This window comes from Gavialis gangeticus, unplaced genomic scaffold, assembly GCF_001723915.1.
Source record: "Gavialis gangeticus isolate Ggan-Ray unplaced genomic scaffold, GavGan_comp1, whole genome shotgun sequence".
Classification (NCBI taxonomy): Eukaryota; Metazoa; Chordata; order Crocodylia; family Gavialidae; genus Gavialis; species Gavialis gangeticus.
The window spans coordinates 22,662,832-22,675,318 of record NW_017729004.1 but is presented as its reverse complement, the minus strand read 5'-3'; the positions used below and the strand labels follow the sequence as shown (position 1 = coordinate 22,675,318).

Genomic DNA, 12,487 nt, shown 5'->3' with positions numbered 1-12,487 from the left:
CTTGCATCCATAGATGCTTCTCAAACAAATCCTGGGACGTCATTCTCCCCTTGTACTCGGCCTTGGTGAGGCCACAGCTGAAGTACTGCATCCAGTTTTGGGCTCCACAATTCAAAAAGGATGTGGAGAAGCTTGAGAGAGTCCAGAGAAGAGCCACACGCATGATCAGAGGTCAGGAAAACAGACCTTATGATGACAGGCTGAGAGCCATGGGGCTCTTTAGCCTGGAAAAGCGCAGGCTCAGGGGTGATCTGAGGGCCACCTATAAGTTTATCGGCGTGACCACCAGTATCTGGGGGAATGTTTGTTCACCAGAGCGCCCCAAGGGATGATGAGGTTGAATGGTCATAAACTACCACGAGACCGTTTCAGGCTGGACATAAGGAAGAATTTCTTTACTGTCTGAGCCCCCAAGGTCTGGAACAGCCTGCCATCGGAGGTGGCTCAAGCACCTACATTGAACACCTTCAAGAGCAAATTGGATGTTTATCTTGCTGGGATCCTATGACCCCAGCTGACTTCCTGCCCTTTGGGCAAGGGGCTGGACTGGATGATCTTCCGAGGTCCCTTCCAGCCCTAATGTCTTTGAAATCTATGCTGCCTGCAGGCGTAAAAGGGGCAAAGAGAACTTCTCCCCTTGCTCCTACCTAACCCCTGGTAGTGCTGGGCAGCCATAGTGTATGCTCACTTTTTGTAGTGCTACTAGAACATATCTAGTGCTACACATTTATTGCCTGTCCATGGACTCAGTTCACTTACATGTGGCACAGTTCCCTAACAGTTAATGGTGAGATTGTGAGCTGTGGTTCTGAGAGTACTGTACAGTAATGTAAATGTAAAAGGAAATACACAGTAATTGTCAGTGCATGTTAATGTTGCATTAAAAAGACTGGTTCACAGAGAACATTATCTCAGGGCTTACCTAATCTATCTACACAAAAATGAATTAAATGCTTAAATTAATTAAACAAGACTTTACAGGGATGCTCCATTAATCCTCAGTTTTTCTGCTCTGCTTCCTTAGGAGACTTGCAAAATCAACATTGTTGCTGATTCCATTATTTGGTGCACACTACATGGTTTTTGCTGTGTTTCCCATCCACAATTCCAATAACTATCAAATAATTTTTGAGTTATGTTTGGGATCTTTTCAGGTAAAGTGTAAACCTTTTTCTTAAGTCTTATTGGTTAGTGTTTGCCCAAGGCAGTATAGGGTGTAGACCTTATAGACCAGAATCTCAACCAGGGTGCCAGGGCACTGTGGAGTGCCAACAGATGCTTTGAAGGGTACCGCAAGATGCAAGGAGATAAGTGAGGTGTGAGGAGATAAGCAGATAAGTGCAGACTCAGGCCTGTCCCTGCCTGGACAATCCCCCACCTCTGTTTTCCAGCCCCTCTTCAAGGAGGTAAGCACTGCAGTACATAGTTTTGAAAGTGGATACTACTCAATTCATAAAAGTTATGGAGGGGCGCCTCAAGTCCAGAAGGGTTGAGAACCATTGTTATAGGGAAGAGGCAGTCAGAGAGAAATTATTTTTGTAGGTGACTGTCTACTTTGTTAGATGCCATGGTTTAGTTTGCTGCTGTACACTAACCAATGAACATATTTACTTACAGGGACTGGTTGTTGCAGTACTGTACTGCTTTCTGAACAGTGAAGTAAGTCTCACTTTTTTCAGTGTTATTAACTAGTATTTTCAGGATGGCAGCTACAAATGTAAGAATTCTGGTACATGAATTGTACAGTAGTATTAAAAGCACCAAGAGAATGTGTTTTCTAAAGAATACCTATATAGTAATTTCTACATGAAATTAAATTACACGAGCTGCAACAAACATTGGACTGGGTTGGGGGTTGGTTGAAACACTTTTTGGGACCTGTCTTCCCCCAAAATAAGGCAGTGTTAGCAAATTTGATAGATTATCAGGGATCCTGGTGTTCTCTGATTTAAAAAAAAATTCAGCCCTCACAAATGGGTCAGACTTTTTCAAATTGCTCAGCACTCAGCAGCTTCAATTGTTCTTAAATGTCGTGAAGCTGGTGCGTCTCTTTTGGTGCAGAGTGCCACTTCATTTAGGCACCTGGACAGGTAGTGAGCTCTTACAAAATCAATGATCTATTTAGGACCTGACATAGGAATGGCTGGATGCCAAGCTCTTTATTAAAACCTGGCCCTTACTGAACAGCTTGGCACATTTATCCTCCTCTTCAGAATTTTTAACCAATTTGGTATGATGACCAATATACTCATGGACACATTTCTTAAGCAAGAAGGTACCTTTGTTGCATAATCACATTTCAGAGCAGAACACATTTTAGGCAGCAGGCAGTGCAAGACAGGAGTGCATGCCTTTCCTGGAGCAGAGGATTAGGATCTGGATCTCATTAGTACTCTTTTACACTGATGCACTGTGCTAGTCACGGAAATTACCTGTGCTTCAGTTTTACACCTGTAAAGGCAAATAATAATTAGCTGCCTACTAGCTGATGAACCCCTTTTGATTGTTTTCTTCTCTACTTGAAAATTTGATACTCTTTAAATTCTGGAGATAGGAAAAAGTCAGTTGTTCTTGGTAATTGAATATTCTGAGATAGGTTAGGTAACAGAATGTTTCTAAAGGTCTATATGATGATTTCTATATGAGAGAAAATTATACTAGAAAGAAAAATCTACTGAGTAGGTGGTTTAACCTCGCTTTTGGGACCTGTCTTATTCCAAAACAAGGGGTATGTTATAAGGTAACGTAACATAGAAAATATAAAACATATAATTAAATATTTAGCACACATGGAGTGCCTTCCATTTGAGAATTTCAGTTCTGTGCAGACATTAACTAAGCTGAGTGCAACATGGAGCAGTGGTGCTCAAAGTTTTGGTTGAGCTGGGATTGGTCTCCAGGCTGCCTCTGCTCAGCCAGGGTTGGGCTCCAGGGGTCCATGTTGCCCCCGCCCAGCTAGAATCAGGCTCTGGAGCTCAGTACCTCCCCTGCTGAGCTAGGATTGAGCTCTAGGAGCTCCATGCTGCCCCCACCCAGCCAGGTTGGGCTCTGGGGGCTTCACGCTGCCCCTGGCCAGTCTCCACATGCCAGGGTCAGGCCCCTTGCTGCCCTGTGCACCTGATCTAGTGTGCAGGATCTGTGGGGGCCCCCTTGGTCCAGATTACACAGTGCCAGGGGCTCAACCTGTCCTGTAAGCTTGCGGGTTGAGCACCCTTGACCTAGAGAGAGAGTTATGCTAAATATTCCAGCTAGGCTAAAGCTGGAGAAATTTAGTCAGGCATTGTGACTTGAGCGATGCAGTATCAAATATTGCTCTGGAACCCAGGAATTCTGCCTCCCTGCCTTGTGTTTTAAACTCAAAATTATGCTGCCAATCTGCATTTAAAGAGTTTATATTTAAAATTTAGTTTTTTTCCTGCTTTGCACAACACTTACTGTTGATAGAACATTTTCAAGTCCTTGGATGGAAGACACCAATGAGTATAAAGTAGGATGAAAATCACTTCTTTGGCTCTTTGACTAAATTTTGTTTGTAAATACAGTAGGAACTGTTCTAGTCACATGCTACCATTGAGAGTACAAATCTTTATCATGTAAAGAGAGTACTTTTGGCTAGCGTTCATTTTCTTTAAAACATAGGTACAAAGTGAGCTGAAAAGGAAATGGCGGAGCTTGTGCTTGAACACAACTGTGGGCCGAGATTACAGACTGCATAGTTCTTCAATTTCTCGAAATGGGTCAGAAAGTATCTTTCAGCTCCATCAGAATTCAAGGGCTCAATCTTTTGTGCAGACAGAGACCATCATGATATAAACCATACAGGTTGTCCCGCGTCCTCTCTCCCTCCAAAAAAAAGCTCAAGCTAAAGACTATCGGATGTATTGTATGCAGCTCAATGTGATATTTCCTAAAATGTACAGTTTGTGCTTTGCTCTTCTATGTATTGATGTGTGGGGAATGGCCTTGTGCAGTGGATCAGGTAACAGGTGGGCCGCCTCATTTGTGGACACTTTGTGCTTTTCTTCAATCCTGTTCATGTTAGACTCATATGTTCTGTTGTCATTTTTTACTAAAAGTAACTATTCTGAATATAACTTATTTGCTCCCTTTCTTTTTATATACAAAATGGAAGGTATACTGAACCCAGATTAATGTATGCTGCTTTTGTCCATGTTTGAGTAAGTGAGGTGGGAGGCGAGGGAGTGTCTTACACTTCATCTGTAGTTAAAGAAATACTACTTTCCTACAGATTCCAGACCCTAATGACAGAAAACAAAAGGAAAATAGAGATACTTAAGGCTACATAATGTCCTTGATCCCATATAGAAATCTATTTGACTGAAGTAATAATCCAGCAGGTTGATCAAGGGCAGTATGAACCCTTATTCGACACAGAAGAAACAAAGTCCTTTCTAATTCTGTTTCATTTCAGAGGTGACTTTCTAATGTTTGATCCTAAGGGCTCTGTTCTACGGTCTTACACAAGAGTGCACATTTTTCTATATATCTCAATGCAGAATGTGGGGCTGGTTTTGCAGATGTTGTGGAAAAACTCATTGCACAATAGTGATCATCATTAAAAAGTCAGTATTTGCCAATAGTGATGTATCAGCCTACTGCATTTCTGCTCCTGGACTCAAGATTAAAATTATCTGCAGTATCTGTGTGGTATAATGTGGCAAATATTAACTTCTAAGCGGCTTCTATTTCAGGTTATTTTTCTTGCCTACCTGTGTACATATTTTTGAGTGCAGTACTGAACTTTAATGGTTAAGTGATGGAGATGCAAGGTTTTTCGATTTGTATTCTCATTTCTTTGATTCAAAATAAAAAATGTACATTTTGGTTACTTTTAAAATAGATTTACAATACATGAGATAAATTTACAAGACAGATGTACAATATATGCGATAAATGGACTTAATGAGCCCACACTGAAATGAAAGTAGAGGTAAAATGATATTTGAACTGAATAATCAGGGATATATATCATAGACAAATAGAGACCTTGATTTCTTGTTTTTCAACTCTCAAAAGAGCCATTTCACTACTAGAGCAACCTAGCATAGGATAAACAGTCTTGTGCATCCCAGTTACCCATTGAAAACACATTTTTATATATATATTGTGATAGTTTATCTTTAGAATCACGTGTTTGGCAGTTGAACCTAAATTTATTAGATTATAATTTCTACTGGAGTTTAATGAACTGTATAAATACTTTCAAGACAATGCCATTTTATATCTCTGAGCCATTTGAAAATTGGACTCTGTCTCTTAAACTACCATAAAAGGCATAAATTGAAAGAATATTTGGTAATCTCAAGTCCCTTATGTTGCCACTGCAAAATAAAAGACACAGAACTGACAAGTGCTTAAAACAGAAGCAAAACTTTTGCCATCGTAAAAGAAATGAGCTGTGTAATATTTACTTCTCATGTCACAACTGCCCATGTCCTTTCTAAATAACTAATGTGAATAATGTACATTATTCTTGCTTCATAAACTGAAGTGTTACCATAATATTTCTGACAACAAATTGCATGGAAATAGCTACAGATATGAAGCATATGAAAGCCGCTACAAGATAGGGAAAGGATGCCGATTCTCCTCTTAGTTTGCAGGGATTTACCTGCACGACTGTCACCAGCATTAAGAATACTGTTGTGAAATGTGTAAATACCTTTTCATCTATGGACTGATTTACCAGTGTTTCTTCAGCTATTCACCTGTATAAGTGCATTAAATTCAACGGACTTGCACTGGAGTAAGTTTGAGTGAATCAAGACGTGTGATTAGAAAATGCCCAGACCTAACAGTTGACACAAACACTGCAGAACATGAAACAGTTGTTACATGATAACAGCTATGATTTAAATGATAATCACTTAGGATTTTTTGGCAAATTATTTATCTTGAAGTCATTTTCAGTAACAATGGGTGCATCTACATGAGATGGTTACTGTGGAGTTTCCTAATTATTTGGTGGCTGACTCTCCAAATCCTAATCGAATCGGGAGACCCATTGAATCGGAAGCCTCCCAGTTGATTCCAAGAGATTCAGCCATAGACTGTACAGACAGGCACTAGGCAGTGCCGGCGGGAGCAGCCAGATGAGCCCCAGCTTGAGCCGGCAGCCCCAGGGGGGGCCGCAGCTTGTCTGGCTTCCCTCCCCCGCCAGGGTGAGGCAGGCTGTGCTGACAGCCCTGGGAGAAGTCGCGGGGGCTCGGGGGAATGATCCAGGAGCTGGGGGAATGATTGTGATCTGAGGGCTCTAACTGGGACCTGGAGAATTGAACCGGGAGCTGGGGAATTGAACCGGGAGCTGAGGGGAAGCCTCTGTTTGTTCCTCCAGCCCCTGATCATTCCGCCCAGCTCCCAGTTCCATTCCCCAGTTCCCAGTTCATTTCCTCCAGCTCCCAATCATTCCACCCAGCCCCTGCAGCTTCTTCCGGGGCTGCAAGCACTTTCTGCCCTGCCCCAGCTGGGTGCTGCCATGGGTGCAGCCGGACAGACTACGGCTTCTCCTGGGGCTGCCAGCTTAAGCTGAGGCTCATCTGGCTGCTCCCCCAGCTGTTCCCGCTGGCACTGCCTAGTGCCTGCCTGTACCGTCTATAGCCAAATAAAATTCAGTGCCAAAAAACTTTGGATTCAGCCGAATCAAATCAGGACAGTGATTCAAATCACCGAATCCAAAGCAAATACTTTCTGCTTCACACACACCTAGTCTACATTTATGGTCTTATTAGGCCACAGTAAACTTAATAAAAGCTGTTGATTAGTACTTGTCAACAGAAGTACTGTCCTGCAGTGGTATGATTTAGTGCACCACAGCACACATGTAGACACTGACAGGTCTGGCTGGGGCATGAGGGTGCTATAGTGTGGGGCTGTCTGCTGGCTAGCCCCACAGTGAAGCACCCTTATGCCCCAACCAGCCCTTCCGCCACATGTTGAGCCAGGTCAGAGCAGCCCCAGGGTGGCAGGCTGACCCCCTGGGTCCAGTGCCATCCAGGGCTGCTCCAACCCAGCTGAACATGCTGTGGTTCTGGGTGCATGTGTAAATGCAGCGCCCAGGAGCAATAAACTTCAGTGCAAGCTGTACTGAAGTTTATTCAGGTGTGTTAATTTCACGTGTAGATGCACCTAATAAGTAGTAATATTCTTTGTTGTGTAGCAATCTATTTAATGCCGTATTTATAAGCAATGGTCTTGATTCGAAGTATTGCACAGCTGAGGCCTTTCCAGTTTCACTCCATAATCACAAATCATAGAACCATAGGACCAGAAGGGACCTGTAAGATCATCAAGTCCAGTCCTTTGCCATGGGCAGGAAGTTATTGGGCTCAGACAAGCTTGATGAGGTGCCTGTGCAGCCTCATCTTGAACACCTCCAAGGAGGTGGAGTGCACCACCTCAGCTGGGAGTATGTTCCAGGTTCAGGTGACAAAGAAAAATGTTTTCTTATGTCTAACCTGAATTTACCCTGTATTAGTTTATGCCTGTTGGTCCTCATCCTGCCTTGAGGTGCCTTCTGAAGAGTTGCTCCTCTAGTTCTTGGTGCTTACCCAGATGTACTTGTAAGTGTCTATCAAGTTGCCTCTCTGCCTTCTCTTACTCAGACTGAACAGGCCCAGTTCCTGGAGTCTCTTGTCTTAGGGCCTACCCTTCATGCCCTTGACCATACGCATGGCCCTTCTTTGTACACTCTTGAGCTTGCTTATCCACATCCATCTTGAAGTGCGATGCCCATAAGTGGACTTTTGGGTGCAGGTTGTCTGGCCTGCCAGACTTGAAAGCATCCAGGTGTTATAGGAGATCTCTCACCTGTTCAGGACTGATTTATTGTAATCTTTTGTTTTCCCCGCATTACCTAGGCCTCTAGTCAGGCAGCAAACAGCTCCCATTTGGTTTCAGGAATACTGATGTGAACTATGTATTTAGTAGGGCTGTGCAAAGCTTCAGTTCCTGATTCAATTCAGTGGAGATTTGCCCAGTGGCCAAATCTCCAAATCTGAATCGAATCAGAGGACCCTTTAATCTCTCCGAATATAATCGGAACCGTCCGAATTGATTTGGAGATATTCGGAAAGATTTGGCAATTTGGTTATAGACACAGCTTTAAATGTTTTTTCTACATACCTCTAGGTAGCAGGCGACTCATGAATGCTGTGATGCTGGGGCACACAGAGTGTCCCACAGGAGCATGGGGCGCTCCCCAGCACACTTGGCAGCAGACCCAGAAATGGACCAGAATCACTTCTGGTCCACTTCTGGGTCTGCCAGAGAGCACACAGGGGGGCTGCGCCCACCCCCGGCTTGGCAATTGGTGCCTCCTGGGTCTGGGGAGGCACCTGGGTTCACCCCATGGCTGATTGCCAAGCTAGGGGGGTGTGGGGGAGGGCCCCTGCATGCTCCCCAGCGGACCCAGAAATGGACTGGAAGTTCTTGCAGTCCACTTCTGGGTTTGCTGCCTAGCATGTGGAAGGCCCCCCCATGCCCCTGTGGGACTCTCCGCACTGGTACTTTTAGGTATGTAGAAAAAACATTTAAAGCTGTGTCTGTGTCTGAATTACTGTTTCTCTGAATCAGCATTAAATCTTCAGGTTCAGATTCAGCCGAATCAAATTAGGGACAGTGATCCAAATCAACACATTGAATCACTGTCCCTGTTTCGGGCCAAATCCAAATCAAATGGGGCCTGCTTTGCACACCCCTAGTATTGAGGAGTTCTGCCTTTTCCCACGTGTCAACTGTGGGCTGCCCATGAGCATTCAGTAGGGTCCCACAGTGTGTCCCGATTTTTTTCTTGCTTCCTACGCATCTGTAAAAGGACTTTTTGTTGTCTTTTATGCTGGTTGCCAGCTTAATTTCCATGCCTGCCTTAGCTTTCCTTGTCTTATATCTGCAGGCCCTTGTGATACAGGTGTATTCCTCTCTGGTAACTGATCCATTCTTCCATTGCTTATATGCTTCTTTCTTTTTCAAGAGCTCCTTAATATCCTTGTTAAGCAAAGCGGGTCTCTTGTTTTTTTTCCCACTTTTCATCCGTGTGGGGATGGCCTGTTTTTGAGCTGTGAGAATTGCCTTCTTAGGGAAGCACAACCATTCTTGGACTCCCAAATCCTCCAGTTGCTGATCGCAGAAGGCCTCTTCAACTAGCCTCTTGAGCCTGCCAAAATCTGTCTTCCTAAAATCTAGAACTTCTGTTCTGCTGACTGATTTCCCAGTCTTATGGTGGATGGTGAACTTTATCAGATCGTGATCACTGTCGTCCACAGCACCACCTTTTCTCGGGTCGCCTATGATATCCTCCCTCTTTCAGAGCACTAAATCCAGAGTGGCCTTATGCCTAGTAGGCCCTTCCACAACCTGTATCAGAAACAGATTGTTTATTATTACCAAAAAATTGGCTGACCTGCTGGAGATGGCCAAGTGGTCCTCCCAACAGATGTCAGGGTAGTTGAAGTCACCCATGACAATCATGTCTCTAGTGCCAGATGCCTCAGTCAGCTCTCCAGAGAATGCCTGATTGCACTGCTTCTCCTGGGAGGTAAGCCTGTAGCAGACTCCCACCATCAGGTGTCCCTCTTCTTGTCCCCCTTGTCTGCTGACCCAGAGGGTCTCAAGGGACCCTTCTGTGCTGTCAAACATGACCTGCAGGGAAGGATACCATTCTTTCACATAGAGGGCCACACCTGCTCCCTTCTTTCTGACCCAATTCTTCATGTAAAGCCTGTAGCCCTCTATTGAATGCCCAGTCATGTGTGTCATCTCACCAGGTCTCTTTCAACCCAATCAGATTGAAATCCTTGTCAGCCAGAAGGAGCACTAGTTCCTCCTCTTTGTTTCCCATGCTTCTGGTATTCCCATAAAGGCACCTGAGTTCCCCTCTGGTCACCTCAGGTTTTCTGTCATGCCACCTGGGTATCAAGATGCTAGTATGCTTCTGGATGTCCATTGCTTGAGCACCCTCCCATGCGTCATTGTGACTAGAGGATTCGTACACAGCAGTGGAACCTTCTCCCCAGCCCCTGGACATGCCTTGTTTAAAGCCATCCTCAACAAGTCAGCAACTCTCGTAGCAAAGAGCTTCTTCCCTCTGCCTGTGAGATGAATACCGTCCCTTCCGTATAAACCACTGTAGTTAAACTGCATACTCAAAGCCCACTCGGTGACACTATCTCTGAAGCCTTCAGTTAACCTCCTCAATGGACTCCTTCTGACGGCCCCGGCCTCTGACTGGGAGGATGGAGGAGACTGGAGGATTGAGGAGATATTATTGAGAATATAATTTGACAAACAAATGACTCTCATACCAACCACTTAGTAACTTAAACCACTTGTAGGGTGCATCTACACATGCATTTGATCTGGGATCAATTTACCCATGAGTAAACTTCTGTGGATGAAGTGCTCCCAGGCAGGCCTCTACATATGCAGGGAGTAGGCAGCAGATTTGCTGCTTTTAGCACCAAACTTCCTGCAGCCATGTAATGGGCCCCTGCCACCAGTGTGGGGAGCTCCAAGTTGCAGCTGCAGCTGTCAGCAACTGGCTGCCATCTTCAAAAGGCAACTCTGCTTGCTGCTCTCTGGCCAGCCACTTCCCTGACTAGGAGCAGCATGCCTAGCAGCATGCAGCAGCTCTCTCCGTGCCCACTCTGCCTCCCCACACAATGACTGCTCCAGCCCCTGCCTCTGACAGCAACAACCAGGACCCCCACCTTCTGGCCACTGTGCTGGGCCTGCTGACCCACTGTGCTGACTGCCACCTGTCCCATGACCATCTGGGCCTTCCTGGCTCCACCACATATAACAACCACCTTCCTGGCTGCAGCGTGTCATCCCACAGCTGCTGCCACCTCACAGCTGCTGCTGGCAGGGACACTGATTATGGACTTCTGGATGTCATTGTGGACAGCCTCACTGTCTCTGGGCCCACCAGGCCAGACAGGACTGGTGGCTGCACATCATCCACCATGGTTCCTTCACACCGGCTGGGCAGGCAGTGCCCCATGACACCTACATGTTTTGGAACTCTGCCCTGCCAGGGCTGGTGGAGGGTGTGTGTTTCACACTGCATGTTCTGGACCTGCACCTAAGTGCCATTATGGCCTTTCCCCTCCTCATCAGGAGCCCCACTTACCTGCTTCTGCCCTGGCTCATGCAGCCCTGCACCAGCCACCTGGACCCCTGCCAGGGACTTTAACCACTGCCTGGGTAAGACCCACACCCTGCTGGAGTGTGCCTTCAGCTGCCTAAAGGGATGCTGGTGCACCCTCCCTGCCCGCCTCAAGTTCACTCCCCCAGGTCATCATCACAGCCTGCATGCTGTATAACATCTGTGAGGCCCAGGAGGTACTGTTCTGTGAGGCCTGAGTGGAAGACACATGGTGGGCTGAGGATGCCTGGCAGAGGGAACACCACCTCCAGCCTCAGCAGCAGTAGCAGGCCCCACCTGCCAAGGCCTCAGGTGAGCTGCACACCCACCAGCAGGAGCCAGGGCTCTGGGTGAGGGCCCTGACTGACCACATCCTCCTACACTCCCCACTGCAGCCCCCCTGAACCACCACCCACAGACCCCACACTGCACCGCCCAGCACCACACTCACTGCAGACGCATCTAAAAACAACAAGTGTTTATTTTCCTTGCATCAAACAGAGCCCCTTCTGTCTTCCCCCAACAAACAGAGCTTCCCTCCTCACTTCCTCCCCAACAAACAGAGCCCGTCCATCACTCACCCCACCCACCAATAATAAAACAGCCTCTTCCCTGTGCAAGCTGTTTACAAAGTGCTTTGTGTGGTGTCCCAAGGTCGGGGGGCCATGGAGTGGGGGTGTCTTGGGGGCAAAGCCTGGGGACAGATGCCCAGCACCCCAGCCTCTGGCTGTTCCCCCATGGGTGCCGATGCTGTGATGACTGCAGTGGGTGGGGGGCCCATGGTGCAGGCAGCTCTTGCTCTGCACCCATGTGGATCTGGGACAAGCAGTAGGGCTGGACCCAGGCAGGGGGCTGGGTAGTGGGGACCTAGAGCAGGGGCCAGGTTAGGGGGTCCTGGCTGCTGGAGGCAGTGCAGGACATCCTCCCAGTCTCAGGAGGGGGCCTGCTTCTGGGTGGTGGGAGGCTACCAGAGGGCAGGCTGGGCTAGGGTCAGAGGCCAAGGTGACCACCGGGGCCAGAACAATGTCCAGCACCCAGCGGTCATTGTCCGTGGCCTGCACTGCCCGGGCCAGAATCATGTTCTACTCCCCCAAAAACTCAAGCCATTCATGCTCCTGGGCCAGGAGCTGTGCCAGGAACTCCTCATCCACCCAGTCCTGTGCATCCTTGTGAACAACATCCTCCACCTGCCGGGCCTGTGAGTCCTCCAGCTGGTCCTCCAGCACCACCACCAGCCACTGCAGGAGGCTGGTGCAGTCCTGTGTCTACCTCTGGCAGAGCCGGCACATCCTCAGGGCACTGACTATGGGTGTCGGTCTGAGGCCA

General features: G+C 46.9%; 1 protein-coding gene across 1 annotated transcript in view; it reads left to right on the top strand.

Annotated features, from left to right (window-relative positions):
* Positions 1-5,760, top strand: part of VIPR2 (vasoactive intestinal peptide receptor 2) — a 136,387-nt gene extending 130,627 nt beyond the window's left edge. The window contains exons 10-12 of the mRNA XM_019508164.1: positions 1,025-1,154; positions 1,618-1,659; positions 3,640-5,760. Coding sequence (XP_019363709.1) covers positions 1,025-1,154; positions 1,618-1,659; positions 3,640-3,813 — 346 coding nt within the window. The 3' untranslated portion in view covers positions 3,814-5,760. The remainder of the gene's footprint in view (positions 1-1,024; positions 1,155-1,617; positions 1,660-3,639) is intronic.
* Positions 5,761-12,487: the final 6,727 nt, after the last annotated feature.